This window comes from Lethenteron reissneri, chromosome 19, assembly GCF_015708825.2.
Source record: "Lethenteron reissneri isolate LAM-NWPU_2019-01 chromosome 19, ASM1570882v1, whole genome shotgun sequence".
Lineage (NCBI taxonomy): Eukaryota > Metazoa > Chordata > Hyperoartia > Petromyzontiformes > Petromyzontidae > Lethenteron > Lethenteron reissneri.
The window spans coordinates 1,516,527-1,540,600 of NC_083797.1; the positions used below are offsets into that span (position 1 = coordinate 1,516,527).

Sequence of the window (24,074 nt, forward strand, 5' to 3'; positions counted from 1 at the left end):
CCTCCCCCAGCAAATCCCATGTGAGATATTATCAACCATGATCGATCCACTGCTGGATGAAGGCATCCCCAAACCGTCGCCATCTCTCGGCGGTAAAAATATCGCAGGGTCTCCGGGACATTTTGCGCCATCACAGCGCCCCCTGCCCCTTGCACCGCTGATGTACAAACAGGTTGTTTGTGTCAATCCACTGCTAGACGAGGGCCCTCCACGTGCCATACAGATCTTGGGGGTTATTTGACCATACTTCAGTAACATTGGCCAGTGTGGGTTGGTAATGGCAAGGAGCACGGACAGGCGCGTGTGGAAATAAAGAGTACAAAAATAGATTCATCCTGTGCACTATGCTGCCAAGCCCTGTTTGTGCATGGTGGTCACTCATCCAAGCATTATCCCGTGCTTAACCCCGCTAAGATTCTGACATATAGTGGAACTGGGACACTGGGTGATATGGTCATAGGCTGCACCACTGATACCTGGGTGTAAATTCAGGTTTCAGCCACCCACGCTAAAACTTTTATGGTCTCAGCCTGGACACCAATTACCGCATGCAAAACAGCATCACATTAAGTTTGATTACACTGTCACATAATTTATTTGTAGTATTTTTATTATTACTTTAGTATAAATACATGTTAATTTTTATTCATGTTGTTTTTTCTGACTTTATGTTAACGAAAATACACATTCGCCTGTTTTCTCATTAAAAATAGGTACATTTCAAAATATCACTGTCCTGGTCACAAAGGCAAAGTTTGTGAGGGAATAATAGCTATTTTCTGTACTTTTGAGATATAAGCTATTAGGAAATAACACTTACTACCCAGGAACAAAAACAATTGTTACACAGTGTTATCACTTAATTGGGATACATTTCAGTTCTGAGCACAGTAAATAAATTATGTATTCAAAATATGATTTGGCTGCTATGCAACATTTACCTCATTGGAAGGGTGCGTGGTACAGTGCTGCCCCCTATTGTGAATTTAAAACAGGTCACGTGATAGGGTGTCAAGTTTAAAGCAATCTGCACCACCCCGTTATTGGATCAACTCACATGAAATTTACCACTGATGTTAGCCATGGCTGAAGATCAAACACAGCTTTCTAGCTTGAGTGTGCACCACCACTTGACCATCAAACCGCGTTCTCAACTGTAGCAAGGTGGTCTCGGCCATGTCACCAGTCACTTACAGACCTACGTTTACAGAGATCTATGGTATTAGAGCCATAGACATCCAGTCATACACTCAGAATATCAAACTTACATTGCCACCCACATACTTACAAAGACATCCATAGACTAAGAATGACATAGAAACCCATAGATATACAGACTGAGCTTTAATTAATCCAGGTACTCAAGTGTAGACAGTTGATTGACTCTGCCTGATCACCAGTGATTCGCAGGCCAAGACTCAAATAAAAACCTAAAGTAATACATAAACAGACAACCATAGACACACCCACAGATGTGCATACAGACCACACTCGTGTAGACGTAAGAGGTCCATAAACTTGTATAGAGACCCATAGATATACAGACTGAGCTGTGATTAATACAGGACCTCAAGTGAAAAGTGTACGGTCTCAGCCCAGTCACCAATGATTGCACAAAAATGTAGTTTGTAATTTAATTTGGCTAAATTCCAGCTTGGAAAATGAAAATTTTGATTTCGCATATGGCTCACACTTTTTAGAGGGCATACAAAGAAAACCTTTGGATAAAGAATACCTTTACTGAAGTGATTTTAGAAGCAGTTCTGTTATGTTCTGGGACCATTCTCCAATACGTGGTGATGCACTGGTCGTTGAGAGTTTCAAATGGAATTTTGTGCCATGGCATAATGCCAACAGCACCATTGCATTATCACTGGCAGAGAAAAATAAAAAAAACACTATCAAAGAACAAGAAGCGTCTACTGATGCATATTTATTTAGAATTACGGGATGACATTTGCAACAGGTTGTCATACAGCTGTGGGGCTACATTGTGAGCAGCAGGGCCCATTATCACACGGTGCTATTGGGTGGAGTAATGGCACAGCAGTTAGTACATTGTGCAATTAACCTGGCGGTCATGAGTTTGATGTCCGGCCAAGGCTAACATCAGTAGCAAGTGATTATAAACTGGATCTGGGCAACCAACACTGATTAGCGTGGTGAAATATGGTCGGGTAATGGGGGTAGGATGGGCCGGATACACCAAAAACGTAAAAATTCATAATTCACACTGAAAGGGTTGGCAAGCTGTGAGGAACGAGGTTAAAGTCTTCGGTCTGCACTCTCTCTCAGAGGGTTTGTTAAGACCGTCACGGAGACACCTGTGCATCGGGGTCAAACTCAGGTTCTTAGTGTCTCTGACACATCCATTGTGAACCCCCTGAGTGAGAGAGACAGGGGGAGAGTGGTTCGCGCACTACGCTATGAGTTCAGCAACCTAAGCTTGATGCTTGGCCTAGGCTAAAATCAGTGGCAAGTGATATCTTAACTTGTCCTAGAGTACCCCAGCAGTGAATTGATAAAGGGCTCTCCATATTTTCAACAAAATCTTTGTATAATTAAAATATATGTAAATTAGGCTATAAAAATAAACATATCATTCACATAGGTAGAATTGTGGTGAAGATGTAGAATGTTTCTTAAAGTTATTGTACAGAGTCACGAGCAGATACATGTGCAAACAACACTTTCTTTTATTTACATTTTCTCACAAGCTCGGGCTAATTCGCAAACCAGACAATCAGGCACATTCCAGGTGATTTGGTCATAGATTAGTCACAGTACATGTGCGATGTCGTTTTTAAGGTAATTATGTTTACAAAACAAGATTTTATGGAATAAGTATTTTGCTGCATTCGCCTCTGCTGCTTAGCATGTAGCCCCACAGCAGCCTATAACAGCTCTTATGCATGGTGGTCACCCATCCAATAAACAGATCAATATTATTTTTTATATGCAATTGAAAAAGAAATCAGTCAGCCGCCCCTTCCACAAAACACACTGACAAACGAAGTATGGCACATCCACCAGGCACAAAGATGGTACACGGTCCTGGATAGGTCAGGCAAAACGACCCAGCCCACATGTGTATCTACTAAATGTGAAGAAATTGCAACTGCAACAGGGCCCACAGGCTGGAGGAGCTCAGGGGTCAGGCTATAAAGGGCAGTGGTGGGGAGCCAGGATGCATAAATGAGGACCATGTTTTATTCTTTGTAACAGAGCCTGTGCCATTCATGCTACATTACTGATCCACAGGTGAAGTTGCTTTTCTACATGAGGACAGAAATCAAAGAGGGCAGGACTCAGACCCAGGTCCCATATATCTGTGTGGTGAGCAATCCATTGAGCTGCTCGCTGAAGTGTTTGGTGAGCTGTGTGGTGAGCTGTGGTGAGCTGTGTTGTGAGCCGCAGTGAATTGCACAGTGAGCGGTACTACCTTACTCTCTACATACAGTTAGGGGTACTGCACATTTGGGCATCGTCTTGGGTGTGTGATGTGGCCGCAATAACAGTGGAGAGAACTCAGATGCCGTACGATTCACACATCACAAGCCACCACCACTCAGTACCGTGCACATTCCAACAATAGCCACAAAAGCCGCACACCGTATCTTCAGAATTTTTCAAGAAGATCTCGCATTGGGATGTTTGCCCATTTTTAAGGAGCACCTTTATGTGGGAAAGAACCCAAGTACCTAGAGAAACTCCACCATACGTACAAGGCGAAACCCACTATGCAAAATATTATAGCCTGCAGTAGTTTCACGGTAGGTGTAGGTCATATTTCTATGAGGCTTGCGAGTAATTATCACATTTTTCAGGTGTTAAAACATTAGTACTGGTAAAAGTGATGCCCAGGTGCTGAAGGCAGGTGTATATCAATTCCAGCTCATCCTGCAGGGCCTGCTGCAGGCTCTGCTGTTCCTCCGTCGCCTGCTGCAGCTCCCTCCTCAGTGCCCGGATGCTCTGTTGCATCGAGCGGACCTCCTCCCTGACACAGTCCGCACGGCGACAAAGACACAAAGAACTCCGGTGTTATTTCACACGGTCTTCTCCGTGTTACCTGCTACAATGTATGGACATCAACGAATTAAATTGAATAAAATCCAATAATTTCCAAAGAAGCATGGAGAGGTGCATTCTTGGACTAACAGAGAGACAGAAGAGGAACACATGGATGAGATAACATGCACAGGTTTAACACACCAGTTTGACTGTCCAGAAAAGTAAGTGGGCTTGAGCGTTACAGGTCGTTGGAAGGGATGATGGCCAGTGGTCGAGACCAACAACGGAGTTGCAAACGAAGAAGGGAATACAGCTGAGAAGACGTCCACCGTGGAGATGCAGCAATGGAATCAGCTCGTGTTGGTTGTAGTTGTTAGGGTTGCCATAAATATTTTCACGCTATAAAGATTATCGCGATATCAGTTTCCCATGCATTTATAATTGTATTTTATATTTTAATTGTATTGTGTTTGATAATGATGTCTTGTGTTTGTACTTTGATTTACTGCAAGTATGAAGGCTTCTAAAAGGTTCTTCAACTGCACTTCACTCAATATAAGCCTGATGTAGGTCTTCTAATAGTGGCGACTTTGCAATCGGAGGAAAATTATGTCAAATAACCGCGACGCACAAATTACTCTGGCAAAGTTTTTACAAATAATTTAATGGGCAATAGCTATTTATGTATAACTTTCAGTATTGTGAAATAATTAAATTTCACATACATTTGTGAAATTTGAGCAATGATCATCAATATATAAAGATATTTAGCAAAACAAATTATACATTTATCGCAGACCACGTATAGTACAATATATCGCACTATCCTGGGAATCCTAGTTGCTACTGCGAGTGTCTCGCTTGTGCTGTCACCCGGCCACGCTGGTTTCTTCGTCCACCTCGCTAACGCCATTGCCATCCTTGCGCTTGCCTGGCCCGCCGGTCCTCAAGAGCGCCATCACCCTTACGAACAGCTCGCCAATGTGGCCTGTGGTGTCGGGTGGCTCAACCCAATGTCTTGCGGCCTCCCCATCGCCGCTGATACCATACACCGCCAGCGGCGCACAGTGCAGCTGCACGTGGCGGCGCAATTCGTCCCGCCGGCGCCGGATGTAGCGGTTGCCCTCAATTTGCAGCAGCACAATGGCACGCTGCACGTACACGTTCACTGATGGGCTGTCTTCTACCCTGTACACACACACACCCTCCCACCATGTAGGGAGGTCCAAGACGGTCTCAGACATCACGCGCCACTGACACCAACCATTGCCAAGAATCGAAATCAGTCTTTGTAGTACACTGTGCTTAGTGCTGTGCCACCGCTCCCCATGCACATACACACAACGGTCTCCCCTATAGCTTTTAACAGAATAATAAGTGACTTCATATAGCGCCATCATTCATGCAAGTTGCATCTCAGAATGTTGGAGCAAGGGATGGTGTGGCCAAAACCAGGCCCGGTGGTCTTTGTGTCCTCAGTTCTGATGTTTACACACCACACCAGGTGCGTATTTATGTCTGAGTCGACCTAGGGGAGGCCCAGGACCGGATCAGACATCTGTCAATCAAACTAGGGTGGCTGGGTTGGAAACACAGTACAAAACCATTCCCCATTGACTGTTGCCCCAACAGTCTAGCAAAGGCTATATGGGGGCTCTTGGTACACATTGACACACACAAAGACCCCCATATAGCCTTTAACAGACGGCTGGTCAACTGTATTTAGCAAGCACCTATGAAGGCCTGTATGGCACACGAGGGGATGGGTGGCCTGACACACAGTGGCACACACACTCGCACACATATTAACGGATCTGCCTGTGTTTCCAGTGGCGACCGAGTGACGCTGATGGTTTCATTAACAATTCTCCCGCCCCAAATTTCCAACACCAGCCCTTCCTGACTGCCCCACCCAACCCTGCCCCCTCAATTGTCCGGACCTTCACTCCCACCCAGTGTGAGCACAAGACCTGGTGAAGATGTCGCTCATGAGGGCGATGAAGATGTTGATGGAGAGGATGGCGGTGAGGCTGAGGAAGGTGCCCGCCAGCAGGTACGTCATCACGGAGTCGTGCTCGTGCATGGCCGTGTACTCCACATCATCGATTACGTTTAGGCGGAACAGCGTGTATAGCGCCTCGTGCACCGACTTGAACGTGTCCACCTGAGAGCCTGTCCGGGCCGACAGGGAGCCACGCGTGTCAGCGTGGAGCTGGGCCCCACGGAGAGGAAAATACAAAAGGAGGCACCGTCCGCGTTCAGCCAAATCCTGCATCCCCAACGCGTCAATAGCAACAGCCCTTGTGTCAATCCACTCATTGCTGGGTGAGAGACTCCTCACATTGTGGGGGTTATTTGACCATACTTCACTGCTATTCCACCTTGATTAGTGTAATTTATTTGATTAAAAGTGATTTAAATGAGTAATGAGGTGCTCACTTCCTGTTTACAACCCTGAGCCAGTGGTGGATGTTCCAAATTCCTTTGGTGGTGGTGAGTATATCCATAGGACAACCACTGTTGACTTCCCCACAAAGTGGTAATCATTCTATCGACCCCATATGGACGATGGGCTTGTTCTATTACACCTTCAGAAGTGATGTTTGTTGTTGGCTGATTGGCATTTTAGGCCTTTGCTCAGCAGCTGTGATATATAAAAAGACCGCTTGTCAGTGCAGGCTGTGAAGGCACGGTGCGTTGAGTGCTCTGTGCTGTCCTCAATGTAGCACAGCCCCACAGATGCCTATGACACCTCGAGAGCATCGTGGGTGCTCATCCAAGCACTATCCAGGCTCATACCTGCTTAGCTTCGGACATCTGATGAGATCAAGTAAATTCCGGGTGATATAGTAATAGGTTACAAATAGATAATCTCAGTCCAGAAGTGAAATCAATCAAGTTGTTCTAGGCATGTAATGATGCGGGCAATCCATCGAGTAAAATTAATTCTTACGTTCACGATACATGCGAAGAATTATTTCCTGTGAGCCTGGATTATTTACGAGTCATGCACACGATATGCTAATGTCAATCGCATGGAGTAAACACAATTGTAAAATAGAGAAAGAACAAATGAAAATCAGTACAAATGAGAGGGTAAATATGATACAATTTTTTTAATTAAACCGGGACAATGTATCGAATCCCTTAAGGAGTGAAATCATTACAGCCCCAGAATGTCCTTTACACTTTAAACGCCGAATGTTGTTTTGCTACATTCATAAGAAAATAATGTCTCTCAGCTGTTTGCTGAATGAAGGAAGTGATTGATTTGATTGGTTGAGAGAGAGAATGGAGCACCAGCATGTGGGAGTGCTGCCTCACAAGGCATCTGTGATGGTGTCTCAGCCTTCCAGAAGCAGTTGCCATCCACGTTACAAGAACAAACTTTGACGTCTAATCTGGCAAAAGATTTCCTGTCACAGTACCTCCGATCAAATACTAGAGGGCAGCCTGTTCTATGAACGGGATGATGTGACACACACGTTGCACTCAGCTGCCCATTGTGACATTCATCATAATAATTTTAGTAATTTGGTATTCGTCCCATTCTTTTAGCGCAAGGCTATCATGGAGGGACTATGTTTCAGAGACATGATCTGCAGAAGTTTCACAGTCGGTGGAAATATTGCCACGTTTAATCGTAATTGAATGATGTGCGGATAAATTTGGACCATGACTCCGGCACACAATAGCCTACTCATTTTTAATGCCGTCAGGGGGTCTTTAACATCCACTGTGAATCAAATGGCTCACGTTATGGTTTAATACACCCGCAGTAATAACCAGGGTGGCCTGTCCGATTCGAACCGTGAACCTCTACAAGGGACGGACGTGCTACCGCTAGGCCATGTCACCGCCCCACTCACTTGACACTTGCCAGTCATTATGTCGCCCGAGCCTCATCACTCACCAGTTTATACGATCTAGTGGAGGAAGCCCATTGAGATTCAATGGCTCTCCCTGTCACTGCACGCTCCCCAGAATGACACACCTATCCATTGTATAATTTTGAAACAGTTGCAGGTCACGCAAGAAGCTATTGTAAATGATAGAGCAGCTAAGCAGCCCCTGGGCCACTGAGGTGAACTTTAGGACCAAAGGTCAATTATTTTCACAAATTCAGACTTTTTCACGTAAACTACATATTATAAGCTTTCAGTGTTATTCGCTGAAATATATTCAGCCGTCAAGGAAAAGTTCGCCATCAAAACATGTATGTGTACAGATGAGCTGCCTATTATATAGATGGCGCCAGAAATCCAACCACACCACTGCCACCTTCACATTAATGCAGGGCCAAGCTACACAAGCATAGTGTGGCGCTACATGGCGTGGTGTGGCAGAGCATGGTGTGGTGTTGTCACATGGCATGCTGTGGCACGGTATGGCGTGGCATGGTAGAGTGTGCTGTGGAGCATTGTGAAGTGATGTGCCATGGTGTGGTGCGGTGTGACGTGGTATGGCGTGCTTTGCCATGGCTGTGCGTGAGGATGGTGTGACATGGTGAAATGTAGCGTGCCGTGGTTCGAGGTGGGTTAGCGAGGTGGGTTAGCGTGGCGTGCCGCGGCTCTCAGTATGGTCGGAAGCTGGAGGGTGTTGGGATCGCCGTGTTGGGTGGGACGCCTCACCACCAAACACGAGCCAGAAGGAGAAGAAGAAGGAGACGTAGAACTCTCCCAGGAGGAAGACGAACCGCACCACCTGGCCTGACATCTCTCCCAGGCTCACAATCAATGTGCCCAGCACCCTGACCATGTCAGCACGGGCAGCAAGACAGTGTTTAGTTTGTTGTCCATCCGCCGCACCTCCGATTAGCACGGTTGGCTATGTATGGCGCGATAGAAGTTCAACGTACATATATACAGGCAGACGCTAGCCGTATCAAGGAAGATACAAGTAACAAGGAGAACATTATTTGCGTATTCATGGATCCCTCAACGCTTTCCAACACGCGTTTCTCCTTGGAAGTATTTAAGAGCGATAAAGCTGTTGGCGATAAACGCTGCGACTACCGGAAGGTGCGAAGGTGCTTCATGTTGCGCAGCCAGAGAGGAACGACGGTGATGGCCACGAGCTGCAGGTGCACGTAGGCCACTTTTTCACTGTGCTTCACCACGTCCGCCAGGTGGGTGATGAACACGACCAACAGCATAGCGTATGTCAGCCAGTCAAGGATGTTCCTGCCGTGCACACACACGCACAGTTTTACCCGCATCATGGGGAATCTCGGCCCCATGGGGCGGATATGGTCCGCGACTTCATTTCATGACCCACAACCACATGACTACCATTTTGAAACGGCCTGTAAAATGAAATGTATCCATCACAGCAAGCAACTTAGCTGGGCTAATTGAGTATTTGAACCCAGGTTACATATGCACACACACATACGACAACCACTATTCACATCAAAGTGGCGTTAACATCATCATGATGCTTGTGTTAGTATAGGTGATGCTAGGCCAGGTGAAGGGTTGAAGGTTCGCTAACAGGACACGGAATAAGCTCAGGTCTTGTGAGTTAACTTTTTCACATACTTATCAACATGAACGTGCAAAAGCACACACATTTGCACAAAAACATTGCACATATATATCACACCAGACTCCATAAGGCTGGCTACAGGCCAGGCGTGCAGGGTCGGTAGGGAACACCAACGCCACGCATTGTTTTCAAAGCGCCAACACCAAAGACATACACACCACACACAGACACATGACGTGTGCCGACACAGGTGGTCATCTTCTTCACCTTGGCTTACTGGGAGAGTTTGTCTGGGGCTGACCTTACCACAAGTCCAGCAAGTAGAAGTGCCTTATCTTTTTGACCTTCTCCAGCTCCGCCTGCAAGTGCAAGGCTTCCTAGGGGTGCACGTCCCACACAGAAGCACCAGGAACCGGGGTCAGCAAGTGCCACCAGTAGCAGCTGCTCCGCCTCCAGCGCAGACCGTTCACTCGCATAGGTTGTCCGCATTACATTATACCTGTTCCCAACACGCTGTGCTGTCTTCGTGGTAAAATTCTTCTTGGCTTCCCGTGATGTAAAAAAGGATGGTGACATGGTACATTTGGGCATGCGGTACCACAAATAAAACCGATTAACAAATTGTATCGCAAATCCAGTGACACAGGTTCGATTAAAATGCAAATAAAAACAAGGTATGGTATCTATATACGGACCACCCTGTATACTGATGGCTTGTATTGGTCCAATGCTGCTGAAATTGTGCATTCTCTGAAGAGCGGGCAGCTGACAGATATGCGAAGGCGATGTATTGCCTGCTTATTTTTTGTGAGAACGGACCTCTCACCTCAGGCCAGCGAGGGTGGCAGTAAATAAAGTCCCGCGCCAACTGCTGGCGCTGCTGGGTGCACCAGCGCTTCAGCGCCGCCTTGGACTGAGCGATTTCGCGCAGCTCATCCACGATGAAGTAGAAGAGCTGGGCAAGGCACACGATGGCCAGCACCACCCGCCATGTGTCCTAGCGCACGCGCAAACGTCACGGCGCCGCGTGTCAGCTCTCACGCAGCTAACTCATCTGCACGGCTCACTGTGGGTGAAGAGGCCTCTGAGCTGGCAGTTCCAGGACTGAATTAGCAGCCAGATTAGGGTAAAGAATACAGTAGCGTAAGAAGGTTTACGTAAAATAAGTCGTTTTAAATGTAACCATAAAAAAAGCATATCAATTACAAGAAGTAAATGGGCTAACTTTGGTCTTCATGGAAATAACAGGGTTTTGTTAAGAAAGTGGACATGTCGGAGCCCAGTATTTCAAGTATACACGATATCTGGCAGTGTAAAATCCCCTCAACCATGGCATGTATGTCACCTCTCCTTGCTAAAGGTGATGGACGCCAGCAGCTCTTACCCCTGGGAATGTGTAAATGTGCCGCACCTCCCAGGGCACCGACACCATCAGCGCGACCCAGGACACAATGAAAAAGAGGTTCATGCCAAGCAGAAGCCAAGAGTTCCTCCTGGAAAACAAAGAGGACCCTTCACAGCGACGCCTCCAGATTGTGGCCATCACAAGCAGTGGCAACCAGTCTCCGATAGCAAATATATGGGGAGACCATTGGGTGCACGGGCTCCTACTCGTGAGCAACAGAGCTCCACCCCCTGCTCACCTCCCCGCCTCCAGAGGCAGCACCTTGGGATAGCAAAGTGAGAAATTTAAGTCCATTTTATGGAGGTCATTATGAGCATCGCTGTCGATGCCATCACACCGTACCATTGCTTTCTTCCTTATGCCAGTTCCCACAGCAGTTGCATAGTCAACATCATTTCTGAGGTATTCGCTTGCTGACTATGTTGTAAAATCACCGCAGGAGTGCCTTAGATCTTCCTTTGTTTCATTGGTGACTGTCAAATGTACAGTAAATACTGCAAGGAATGCATGCGCATGGATTCTGTGACACTTGCAACATGCGTTTGTCCTCGGAAGTATCCAATTAGCGATAATAACATTATGTATCCAGCTGTATAATGAGATGAGGTCACACTTAATGACATCATTGGGAGTGGACGGCGAAAGGAGGTGCGCACTTTGTCCAGAAAGGCGAATCCATTAAGTTCCGTTTTTTTCGTAGTTTTGGGTAAACCTCTGAACAATTCGGCCAGTTTTCTATATTTCATAAATCCTGAACAGCCGCACGCACAACTTTATACTGCAATATCATTTTCTCGGATCATCTTTCCAAAAGTTACCGTGGCTCATCCATGACAGACATTGAGGCTTTCTCCCTTAGTTGTAAAGCATATATCTAACGATGCTCTTTTCGAGTAGAGAGTCTATTCAAGTCGTGTCTCTGTTATGGGTATCTCTATATTCAACTGGAGTGTTTTTCACTCACCGCCCATAGGCTTTCCACTTTATGTCTATGAGCTGGCGCACCACAGGGTGTAAGATGTGCTCGTGCAAGCGGTACACCACCATCAACTCCAGCTGCACAAACACGTGGCCACAACACACAGGATGAAGAAACTCCGACACAACACGACCAATGACCAAATAATCCGGTTTAGGCCCAATGGCCTCACATCTTGGAAAACTAAGCAGAGTTGAGCCTGGATAGCATTTGAATAGGCAACCAGCACAGAAAGCCATATGGCTTTGCGGGGCTATGTGGTGGGCAGTAGAAGGCAAAGCATCAAAATATATTGCTGTACCGTGATTCTATGCTTCCAGATCTATGCTGCCCAACTTCACCAACCTGCACTGACCCAACGACCTGTACGTATCCCAGGTTCTCTGACAAAAGTTTGAAACAAGAACCTCTTGCAGTGACAGAAGTGAACAAGGTGTGTGTATTAATGTCTGGCTTGCCAAAGGTATGTAATAGTCCTATTAAGCTCTAAGTTAGGAAAAATTTCCCACCTAAGCATTGAACACAGCCTCACACAGACGGGATTAGCAGCATCACTCACCGGGCTGTGCACTGAGCCACCATCGATGTCTGAAATGAGAACACAAAGGGTGCGATCTGGCAGGAGGAAACAGGAAATGAGGTGGCCAGGTGGCGCAGGATTCACTGCACTGAGCTGATGTCAGATAATATACGTTCCCCTGGAATATTTATTCCTCCAGAAACAAATACCGTACAGTACAATCCCGACATAATTTGGTTCATTACACTGCGGATTCGGATATATCATGAGTAAAGTCAGGTCCACCGAAAAAATATAACTTTTTAGCCGGGCGGCGATAATCGAGGCTGTACATGAGGCAACGTGGTGAATGGCACACGTGCGTGCATATGTGTCTACATATGCACACACGCGTGCTTTGGAAACAGGGTGCCCTGAAGCACTCGAGTCCCCTCCACACATAATGCAAATACTCACAAGGGATAGGCCAGACACCCAAAGTAAGGCTTTCCTGAAAACGAAACTCCAACTCTTTGTTGAATGTTTGAAATGACATAAGCAGCCTTATAATAATCACAGCCTTGTAAGTATATGCCTGCAGAGGGCAGCACAGGCAGGATTTCAATTGTAAGTTTTAGTAGTGTACCTATTGATAAATACACGCCTTGTGTATTTTTTGTGACTGTGTTGCACTGAGAAGACATTTGTGCAGTCTAGTGACATGAAAGAGTGCATTTTCCATTATAAAGTAAGTAGGCTAAAACACAAATATTATTTGTGTCCCCCGTTCAAGAATATCAGTTCGCCTCATGAATATGTGTACACTGAATATTTTCCAGGTCGTTGTAGACTGGAGTAGGCAGTTACAGCCATAGCAAGATATATATTGGTTGCGGTGTGTCAGAATGTAGGATATTTATGCCATGTGAAAAGGAAGCGAGCGTGAGAATGAGCACAGTAGAGCCCCGTGTGCGTGCATCGCAGGGTCATCTCACCTGCCGTCGGGCCGGGCTCTAGCCGTTGCAGGTAGAAGAGCTGGCTGCTGTTTGCTCTGTCGTCCACCTGGAGCTGGTCCAGCGCCTGCAGTGCCTGTCCGACAACCCACAGCGTTAACCTCCTCGCACCGCCGCTGCCTCACTGGCGCCCAGTGCGAGGATCCTCACCAGCGAGGGCATCTTGCAGATGAGCAGGACGAGGCAGCTCTGCCTCGAGTCGTCTTCTGCGCTGACGTCTGCCTTCAGTTCAAACAGTAGCTGCACCGCTCGCTTGCTGCCTGAGGGAGTGGGGACAAACAAGGGCCTCTGAAGAAGATGGTGGTGGCCTGACACTGACGCTCATCCAGCGATGGTGCACAGCCGCAGAAACCTCAAAGTTATCAGATGAATGCGCACAATTGGGAGTTTCACATAGACATAACATAAGAAACGGTAAGACAACATGCATTTCCACAAATAGCACCACCATGGCTAATGCAACCAAAACTAGCACCACCACAACCATATGCGGACCATGGCTGATGGCCACGTGGAGCGGCGTGCGGTTCTGGTAGTCGCGCGCATGCACGTCAGCACCACGGTCGGCCAAACTCCGCAAGGAAGAGATCGCGTCGTGGCGAGCCGCGTAGTGCACCGCTGTCTGCAGCTCGCCCTTGTTCTGCGCCTCTACGAGCGCTGCACACAGACATGACACAACCAACAATAATACAACGCTCACTACCAACAACTAGCACCACCCCTTGGCTAGCACCACCACAACAACCATCATAAACTACCACAACTTGCACCGTACAATTGTCATCACACCTAGCACAACACCTTTCATCACAACTAGCACCACCACGAATCTAATCACATTTAATACTGCCGTAACTAACCGCCACATCAGGCATGCCCAGAGAAAATCCACAAAAATTAGGGGGGTAACACTCAACATATCATCTGCTGGGAAGCCACTGTGGTCACCAACTTCTAACCAGGATTAACCAAGATGTGGGAAGATCGGACGCATTTAGGGGCAATATTATTGGGTGGGATTGAAAACTCCCTCCGAAGGATGAGACGTTAAGAGGAGATCTTGACGGTCAGCAGCAGCTGTGAGATCTGGCATAAGGGATTAAGAAGCGCGTGTGGCATCAACGGCAACAGCCGTGATGACCTCTTTGACTTCACCTCAAGTGCCTGCTCAGCCACTCTGACGAGTTGGCTCTGAATGTGCGGTACTTAGTTGGGGGGGGGGGGCATTACAGTTCTTTATAGGGGTACAGCCCCCCAGGGACTCCCATAGAATCGCCACTGGCGTGTGAGTTGCACAACGCTACCGGCCGCGTCCATGAGAAAGTTGACAATGTCCGCCTGATCCTCGGCGGCAGCCACGTGCAGTGGGCGGCACCCGTGGTGGTCACCACGATTCACGTGGGCTCCCCGCTCCACCAGGAACTGCACGACGTCCACGCTGCACATCCCAGCGGCCTGAACACATGTGCGTGTGCGGCACACACCACCACTCAGTGTAGCACACCGCTCACAGTGCAGCACACCACTCATGCAGCGTGACCACTCGTGTGTATGCAATAACCCACTCTCAGTGCGGCACACCACTCAGTGCAGAATACTCCTCATATAACTGTGGTAAAATTATGACCCCAATCGTGTCACACGACCACCAATTTATGTGACATGCAAGGCGCGACAGAGAAAAGACTCGTCTTACGATTACAGTCTTGTGTGTTTCCAGGCTGCACTCTCCTTTCTGTCTGATATGAGTGTCATTTTCAGAAAGTTCACGCCGTGATGATGATGGTTGCGGCTGAGTGTGTGCTTTCACGTCGTGATATTGTTGTGATGATGGTGGGTGTGTGTGTTGGAAAAGTTGGCACAGTAGGGGGCACAGGTGGTGCATCAGCCAGTCATCTCGGTCATCTCAGTCAGTCGACCCGTGGCACCTGGGTCTGCCCCGTGACCTCCTGCCAGCGGGCGTTCGACACTTCACGTGGCCTCAAGGTGCACATGGCCTGGCACAAGCGTCGTGGTAACGTCACTGCCACTTAGTGGCGAATGGCGGTTGTTGTTGTGTGTATGTGCACCCCCTCGTGTGCCGTGCGGCCTACATAGGTGCTCGCTTACAGCACTTTCCCCAACAGTCTGATCAGGCTATACGGGGGATCTTTGTGTTTGTGCTCTCACCTCGTGCAGGGCGGTCTGCCCGTGTCTGTCGCTGTAGTTGATGTCAGCTCCCCTCCTCAGCAGTAGCTCCAGGTCTCCCAGCTCGTCCTGTATGAGGTTAGGAAGAGCAGCAGTGGTGATCGTTCACTGATCCCAATTCCCCACACTGACCTCTCGTAACCTTCTGGCCCGCCTCTTACTGGACATATGTGGAAAAAAGAGCTTAATAGCTCATCGGATTCCTCCAGTATAAATATCATACCTGTCAACCCCTTATCAGTGCCCTACCTTATAACAGACCAACTCAGACCTTAATGGTCACCCCCGTTCCCTTATAAATCTCAACGTTCATCCTACAAAGTGGCATCACAAGGGAGAAACACAAACAACTAGACACAAAACACAATGTTTTGTCCCTATTAAAACGGCTGTAACGCCGTATGGACCTGAAAACTCAATTTCCCTGCACAATAATAAGGAATAAACCGTATGGGTTGACACGATACGAAATATTCAGATTCTGTTACGCGCTGACCCGACTCTTCGCTTGACCCCTTGTTCCACAGCGACTTCCACTGACCCCAAATTCGCCCACGCCGACCTCCTTCACCTCCACACTGACCCTCGACCTCTGCACGCTCCCCTCACCGCCAATCGCTGCCCTCTTGACCCGGTCATCTTGGCAAAGCGGCTGAGGAATCTCCGGCCGAGGCGGTCGGGGTCAAGGTCGGGGTCATTGGCCGAACCACGCGGCTCCTCGTCGGCTGGGAGCAGCTTGGAGCCGGGGTCCGGGAACATGGCCGGCTCACTGCACACTGCCAAGGTCACCCAGAGTCAACGGTGACCTTGAACTCGCTCACGACAGATTGACATCACACGTGAACTCTCTCGCAGCTGCAGCTTGTCGTGCCTGAACGCCCTGACACGTGAACTCCCTCACACCTGAACTCTCTTGCACCTGAACCCCCTGACACGTTAACTCCCTCACCTGAACTATCTCGCACCTGAACCCCCCCCTCACCTGAACCCCCTGACACGTGAACTCCCTCACACCTGAACCCCCTGACACGTGAACTCCCTCACACCTGAACTATCTCGCACCTGAACCCCCTGACACGTGAACTCCCTCACACCTGAACTCTCTCTCACCTGAACCCCCTGACACGTGAACTCCCTCACACCTGAACTATCTCGCACCTGAACTCTCTCTCACCTGAACCCCCTGACACGTTAACTCCTTCACACCTGAACTATCTCTCACCTGAACCCCCTGACACGTGAACTCCCTCACCTGAACTATCTCGCACCTGAACTCTCTCTCACCTGAACCCCCTGACACGTTAGCTCCCTCACACCTGAACTCTCTTTTACCTGAACTCTCCCTCACCTGAACCCCCTGACACGTGAACTTCCTAATACCTGAACTCCCACGCACCTGAACCCCCTGATACCTGAACTCCTTCACACCTGAACCCCCTGACACGTGATCCCCCTCTCGCCTGAACCCCCTGACACGTGAACTCCCTCACACCTGAACTCTCTCTCACCTGAACCCCCTGACACGTGAACCCCCTGACACCTGAACTCCCTCACACCTGAACCCCCTGACACGTGAACTCCCTCACACCTGAACTCTCTTGCACCTGAACCCCCTGACACGTGAACTCCCTCACACCTGAACTCTCTCTCACCTGAACCCCCTGACACGTTAACTCCCTCACACCTGAACTCCCACGCACCTTATCTCACTCACGATCAACACCTGAACTGATTTACCTCAATGATCATCCACCCGAACTCCGACGAACTTGAACTCATCCACACCTGATTTACCTCAGACCACAACCCCCTCACACATGAACACCTCACAAATTAACCCCCTTGCACCTGAACCCCTTCACGCGTGAACTCCCAAGTCCCAACTGCAACGTGCAAGAACCTACAGCGATTACCCGCCTCGCGACATTTCGATTAAATCATCGTCACGAATTAAAGTTGCCACCCTTGTGCCTTTAGAGCACGAATCGTCAACAAGAACCATTTGCACGATACTACGATTCGATTACTTGTGAGCGCATGAATCGATGTTGTTCGATTCGATTCGTGCGTCACTCGGTGGAGAGGAAAAATGGCGGGAAAAATGGCGCCGAAATCGTGGATGGGGGTACTCTTAGGGTTTTTCGGTAAAGTCACGTAGGTAAAACAAATAAGAATAAAAATAGGGGGGAAAAATATATGTATTTATTTATTTAAAATATTTAAAATAAATGATACTATTTCACTATTATAATAAATAATAATATTAATCTTTTAAATTAAAAAGAATAATAATAGAAATAATTATATTATGATGTCTATTTTTATTATTATTTATTTTTACCTACCTGACTCTACCGAAAAAACCTAAGAGTATCCTTGCAGTCGTGGATAGGGGTTGACACTTTAAGCCTCCCTCGCCAATTGATTAACCATACTCTTTGGTTTTGATGAAGGAAGCTTGTGTTGCCTCCTAAATGTCGTATATTCATTTACTTTATTTTATTGATTGTTTTACCTACGTGACTTTACCGAAAAAAACAAAGAGTATGAATCCTTGCAGTCACGAAAGCTTCAAATCTAGAATAAATGATTGACCATACTTCACCATTCACATATCCATAGTTGTCAACGGTTTACCCCGTATTCTTGTACAGGGAAATTTATTTTTCAGGTCCATACGGCGTTACAGCCGTTTCAATACGGGCAAAAACAAATGTGTATTTATATTCTTCTTGGTTCTTTCGGTAAAGTCACGTACAAGGGAAACAATAAAATAATATAAATATAATTCTAGATTTGAAGCTTTCGTGACTGCAATAAAAATATAAAACAATAAAATTCGCACGACGTTTCGACTGCAACACAAGCAATCATCATCAGGTGTGAAAACAACAGCAAGAAAATTTGAAAAAAGTTGCAGTCGAAACGTGAGAATTGTATTGTTTTATATTTTTATTATTTTATTGTTTCCCTTCTACGTGACTTTACCGAAATGTACTCTTAGGAATATGAATCCCTGCAGTCACGAAAGCTTTAAATCAAAACAAGTGTATTTGTTTGTGTTTCTCCCTGGTGATGGGACTTTGTAGAATGAACGTTGAGATTTATAAGGGCACGGGGTGACCAATAAGGTCTGACTTGGTCTGTAATAAGGTAGGGAGGGCACTGACAAGGGGTTGACAGGTGTGGATATCACTCGAAGGCGACGTTATAGCCGTGGCCGAGAATCGACCTTGGGCCACCATCATTTGTAGTCTATTAGAGAAGAGACCAATTGGTATAGACAGCTTCATATCTGTCCCTCCACGTACACACCACAATAGTATCTTCTCCCGCACCTCCGAATTGCACGATTGGCTGCGTGCGGTGCGAAAGAAGTTCAACGTACATCCCATGGGGCCACACGGCCTCTTGTAGCATTTGGTTGAACACAAAACAAAGCTGGAGTGGTTTTCTACATCCAGTGTCTCATCAGCAGCAGTCAGGCTTCGCTTGAACTAATGCAGGTGAACTTCCAGGTGTTTATGGGCAAGCACTGGTTTCGACATTCAGTCAAAATAAGTGCAGACCATATTACACCTGAGAACCCATGACTTAAAGCTTTCGTGACAGCAGGAATTCATATTATTTAGGTCTTTCGTTAAAGTCACGTAGATGGGTTCAAACAAAATAACAAAAACTACGACGTTTCGATCGCAACACACGCGGTCGTCATAAGGAAAAGGGGGTTAGCCTCTAAAGGCAAACTGTTTATAAAGGTTTTAAATGGGCATATAGCCCAAGTGTCAGCATCATGAGCGGGGCAGCTAATGTCAATGTCAGTGATGAAGTTGAACCCAGGTTCTTAGTGGTGCCGGCTCAGCACACCGCTTATTTGGTTCGCGTTTTTAAGTGATGCGGGGTCAGAGTTAATCGACCCTGATGGCAGTGACGCACAAAACGACACAAGTTTACAAAACATCATAATTTATTCTCTTCACATGACATCATCACATCATTACAGGGCTTCATTTCTCACAAAATATTTTCCAAGCTGCTTGCAGACTAGAGGTGGTGGCACGTGACTAGGAGTCACAGCCCTAGCGAGAGGTAAATTGGATTTAGTGTTCGTTACGGATATATATATATATTTGCAACTCATAGCAGTGTGGACGGAGTGACTGGTGTTGTTTTTACAGACGCAGGGACAGGGTAGGGCCTCTCCAAGGGGTCCTCTGCTTCATAACGTCCCCTTCTCCACAAGGACCCCTGCTCCTCAGGCTCCCCAACGGAGCTGTGAGGAGGTTGACATCTCATCTGCCCAGTCCTTAAAAGCAGCAGCTTTTCAAGTGGGTAGCCTCAAGTGTGCCAACTGCAGCTATGCCACCATCCGAAGGGGCCATTAACAGGGGTTGACTTCTACACCGGCCGAGTCAGAGCCACTGCCGATGAACTTAAGTGTCCAAAGTGTCCGGAGGTCGTGGCCGATCGGAGCCCTTGTCGCTTGGGTCAACGTAGTAGCATAAACCTTCCCTTAAAAACACACATGCACACTTCTGTGGCTAAAGTTGGCACAAGTAATTACAAACTCTAAAGATGGGGCTCTCTCAACACCAGCAAATGCATGCGAGATGCTGCCATCTCGAGCTGGGGTGCATTCCTTGGGCCGAGCGCTCCAGAGCGCTTTTCTACCAAACGACCTGTTAGCCCACAGTGCATCATAAAAGGAGTTAACAGTCTGAGGATCTGCCTCGCTGAGCGTTGGTTGGGCGTGTGGGATTGTTTCAAGGTCTGATTGGTCGTGAATGTCTACCATCTCGAAACATTCTGACACGACCACCCAACGCCCAGCGAGTTGTGCAATTTTCTCCACCATTAAAAAAAAGAGAGCTCTGCAAACACACCGTTCGGCAGAGCGCTCTGGCCCGCTGAACGGACCCCTCGGATGACAGTGGGTTAAGTCGACGAACCCCATTAAAATTATGATCGACTACTTTTTGTTGTGGTCGATTAATTGGGCCTCTTTTAAAAACGTCAGCTGCCTCGACATGCCGCCTTCCCGAAGGAACAGGGTAGGGCCTCTCATTGACATTAGCTGACAAGCCACGCCCAGCGTGCCTCAGCTGACGATGTGGATAACGAGCATCAATTCCCGCACATCGCCTCCCGTCTCGCGGCACACGCGGAAACAGTGGTGAGACTTTTTTCCATCAAATATTTTCCGATTAGTCGTGCAGTTTGCCCCATAACAGGCACAACAATCGACTACTTAAATAATCAGATGTTCCAGCTCTACTTTCATCCCTCCCGAGCTTCCAGTCAAGCGAGCGCTGGCTGTTGGTCTGTGCAGTCCGCACCAGGCCGCACTCTCTTGTCCATCTTTACTCTCCCCAGGTAGCAACCACATTCCATGCACCGCAGTGGTCCTGTGATGTCTGGTGAGGGGGTCTCTCTGGGGGTCTCGTGCCCATGGGAACCATGAGTCCTGGTGGGGGTTGGGGGTGTCTGTGCATCCCATAGTTCTAGAGACCTTGAGCCCCCGTGAGGTCCACATATCTCAAGTTCGCATCCAGGGGACCCCTGTGCCAACAGGCAGGGGGGTCTCATAGTCCTGGAGTCCCTGCGCGCTCCATGCCCAGAAATGTCTTACATTTCTAGGGCCCTCACGCTGCTGGGGGTCCGATACTCCTTGAGGGAGGGGGGATGTCAATCCCTTCGGAAATCCCAGGGCGCGATCAGATGAGAGGTTCAGAGCCGATGCCGTGCAGGCCGGGCACCCCCCGTGGGGGGCCGCTTGGAGTGTCGCTGAGTGAGCCCGGGGTGTCTAGATCGGAGGGGACCATGTGGGACGCCAACCCTCCATTTTGTCGGCCGTGGGGGGCGCGACCCACGAGGCCGGATCCCCCCATTGAGTCGCGGTCACTGTCCGAGTCCGACTGGCGGTGCCGGGGTCCCGGGGAAGAGATGCTCATCGCTTTGTGGCGTCCACCTGTGGTAGGGGAGGGGAGAGGAGGGGTGTAGAGTCGAGGGGAGAGAAGGGGGGGGGTGAAGAGGGATGTGGGGGATAGAACAGAGAGGGGAGATGGGGAGAGAGGGAGACGAGGAGGTGGGAGGGGAGAGGAGGGACAGGGAGTTTGTTGTGTCTGTCCGCTGCACTGAGCTGAATGATGCAGTGTGTGAAGGGGTGTGTGTGTGGAGAAAGAGCTTAATAGGAGCGACGCTCACAACAATGAGCAGAGCGCCGGGTGGCTAAGGCACAGCAAATTGGCACAGTCGGGGGTACAGGTGGTGCGTCAGCCAGTCATCTCGGTCATCTCAGTCAGTCGACCCGTGACACCTGGGTCTGCCCCGTGACCTGCCAGCGGGCGTTCGACACTTCACGTAGCCTCAAGGTGCACATAGCCTGGCACAAGCGTCGTGGTGATGTCACCGCCACTTAGTGGCGAATGGCGGTTGTTGTTGTTGTGTGGAAAACACTGCTGGGCAGTGTCGAAGCAGCCACCCTCCAACCACAACAAAGGAATGGAGGAACGACGCTCGCAACAACGGGCAGAGCACCCGGTGCGCAATACGCAGCAAGTTAGAACGTGCCGAGGTCACAGGTGGTGCGACTGCCAGTCAACTCAGCCAAACCGTAATGCCTGGGTCTGTCTCGTGACCTTCTGCCAGCCCAGCGAGCCGACACTTCACGTGGCCTCAAGGTGCACAAGTGCCGTGGGGACATCACTGTCAGTTATTGACGAACGGCAGCTGTTGCTGAGTATGCATGTGTGTGTAGTCGAGTGGTGAGCGTGCTGCGCTACGAAACCGGTGACCCGAGTTTAATTCCCGCTCACGACCAACACCAGTGGCGAAAATTTGAACCAGTCCAGGGCCTCCCCATTGGTCGACTCAGCCTTAGATGAGTACCTAGTGCAATGTATTAAACATCAGCACTGGGGACACAAAGGCGGTCGGGTGTGTTGCTGGCCACCCACCCCCTCGTGTTGCCGTGCCGGCCTTCATAGGTGCCCGCTAACATTGTTTGTCCCAACAGTATGTTATGTTAAGACTATACGGGAGATCTTTGTGTGCGTGTGTGTGTGAGTATGTCTGTGTGTGCATGTGTGTGTGTGTGGGGAGCAGGGGGTGGGGGCCGCTGTACCCACCCGGCGTGCAGCGCTTGCCGCGGGAGCGCAGCTCGAGGGAGTCTCGCTCCTGCGGGCTGCCGAGCACGCGGTACCGCGACCGCCGGACACTGGCGCCCCTGCTCCTCCCACGCACACACACACTTACATACACACACACGCATATACACACACACACGAACACACACACGCCCACACAGATACACACACGGACAGACACACACATGGACACGCACGCACATAGATATAGAAACATAGACATACATGAACACACGAAAACACACACACACACACACTCTCCCCAACACTCTCCTTTGTCTCCCCAGTTTACACACTGCACCAGGTACCCATTTGATGCTTAGTGGACTGAGGGGATGCCCAGGACCGGTTTGGATGATCGTCACTCATGTTGGCCGTGTGCGAAAATCTAACTCAGGTCATCGGCTTCGTAGAGCAGCGCGCTACGAGCTACGCTACTACCGCGCACGTACACACACGTGTACATATTAATACATACACAAGCACACAGATACACACACGCATAGAGTATACAAGAAGATGTACATCATCATTCATGCGCAGACACAAACAAAGACACACACACACACGTGTATGTGCGACGGGGATATCAGCGTGTCAGATTATGCACGGTGAGTGGGGGCGAGCTGTGTTTGGCGAGGGGGTGCCAGGAGCCGGTGAAGTATGGGTGGGGAGGCCTCCCACCTGCAGCGCCGGCAGCTGTAAGCCAGCAGCCAGACGGCCGCCCCGAGCGCCAGCGTCACCCCGAGCAGCGCCAGCCCCACGTACAGCACGCTCCAGTCTGCCGCGTCACCACAAGGAGCGGGGTGGGGGGAGGGGGGTGCGGAGGTGGGGGTCAGTGACAAGCGTGGGCAGTAGGGGGGGGGTCCATGGAGAGGTGATGGGGTGATCGCACCCCCATTGACCCCGGGGTTTGAAAGGAGGGAGGGAGGAGGGAGAGAGTGATGGGAAGGAGTGAGGGATGAGCGGGCGGTGAATAAGTGAGGGGGAGAGATGGCAGAGAGGGAGGGATGGGGAAGAGGAGGGGAGGGGAGGGGAGGCAGGCCGCACCACAGTTGCTCTCTCCGTCCCCTAGGTGACTGCGCACGGGATCCTCCATCCAGAACGGCTGGCAGCGGCACGAGCGTGTCAGGCCGTCACAGTGGCCGTGTCCCGAGCACGGAAGCTGGCACCCTGGCCGTGGGGGGGGGGGGGGGGGGGGGAGCAGGGTGGCGGGATATAAATACACTCATCAATACGTGCACACACACACACACACAAAGATAAAGACAAAGACCCCCCGTATAGCCTTAACAGACTGTAGGGGCAAGTGCTGTTAGCGAGCACCTATGAAGGCCGGAACGGTACA

At 49.1% G+C, this 24,074-nt stretch overlaps 2 protein-coding genes across 11 annotated transcripts in view; both read right to left on the reverse strand.

Moving 5' to 3' along the window:
- Window positions 1–2,678: 2,678 nt before the first annotated feature.
- LOC133344100 (transient receptor potential cation channel subfamily A member 1-like) lies at window positions 2,679–17,573 on the reverse strand. Of its 6 annotated transcripts, none has more exons than XM_061554067.1 (17): window positions 17,319–17,573; window positions 16,191–16,357; window positions 15,564–15,650; window positions 14,699–14,849; window positions 13,890–14,051; window positions 13,545–13,654; window positions 13,377–13,470; window positions 12,442–12,470; window positions 11,868–11,959; window positions 10,883–10,991; window positions 10,325–10,495; window positions 9,805–9,875; window positions 9,027–9,194; window positions 8,643–8,761; window positions 5,982–6,183; window positions 4,885–5,199; window positions 2,679–3,997 (listed from the first exon to the last, which is right to left on the reverse strand). In XM_061554067.1, the coding sequence occupies exons 2-17, from the start codon at window positions 16,338–16,340 to the stop codon at window positions 3,793–3,795; spliced, it is 2,235 nt and encodes a 744-aa protein (XP_061410051.1). In that variant the 5' UTR covers window positions 16,341–16,357; window positions 17,319–17,573; the 3' UTR covers window positions 2,679–3,792. The 6 variants fall into 6 exon arrangements, with proteins under 6 accessions (XP_061410051.1, XP_061410052.1, XP_061410053.1 ...); XM_061554068.1 differs by having other exon boundaries at window positions 16,191–16,387; XM_061554069.1 differs by having other exon boundaries at window positions 16,191–16,393.
- Window positions 17,574–19,530: 1,957 nt separating this feature from the next.
- Window positions 19,531–24,074, reverse strand: part of LOC133344096 (dyslexia-associated protein KIAA0319-like protein) — a 35,365-nt gene continuing 30,821 nt past the window's right edge. For 3 of the 5 annotated variants that reach the window (XM_061554053.1, XM_061554054.1, XM_061554055.1), the window contains 4 exons: window positions 23,777–23,899; window positions 23,411–23,507; window positions 22,709–22,830; window positions 19,531–21,549 (listed from right to left, as the gene is read on the reverse strand). In XM_061554053.1, the coding sequence (XP_061410037.1) occupies window positions 21,296–21,549; window positions 22,709–22,830; window positions 23,411–23,507; window positions 23,777–23,899 (596 nt within the window). In that variant the 3' untranslated portion in view covers window positions 19,531–21,295. The remainder of the gene's footprint in view (window positions 21,550–22,708; window positions 22,831–23,410; window positions 23,508–23,776; window positions 23,900–24,074) is intronic. The other 2 variants (XM_061554056.1, XM_061554057.1) reach the window with 2 other exon arrangements.

Excerpts from the sequence above, each read along its gene's own strand:
- LOC133344100 (XM_061554067.1), bottom strand. The coding sequence starts at position 16,340 with ATGTTCCCGGACCCCGGCTCCAAGCTGCTCCCAGCCGACGAGGAGCCG. Across the intron at positions 13,471-13,544 it reads TCTGCAAGATGCCCTCGCTG|GCACTGCAGGCGCTGGACCA; the intron begins GTGAGGATCCTC and ends GTTGTCGGACAG. Across the intron at positions 10,992-11,867 it reads AAGTGGAAAGCCTATGGGCG|GAGGAACTCTTGGCTTCTGC; the intron begins GTGAGTGAAAAA and ends TTTGTTTTCCAG.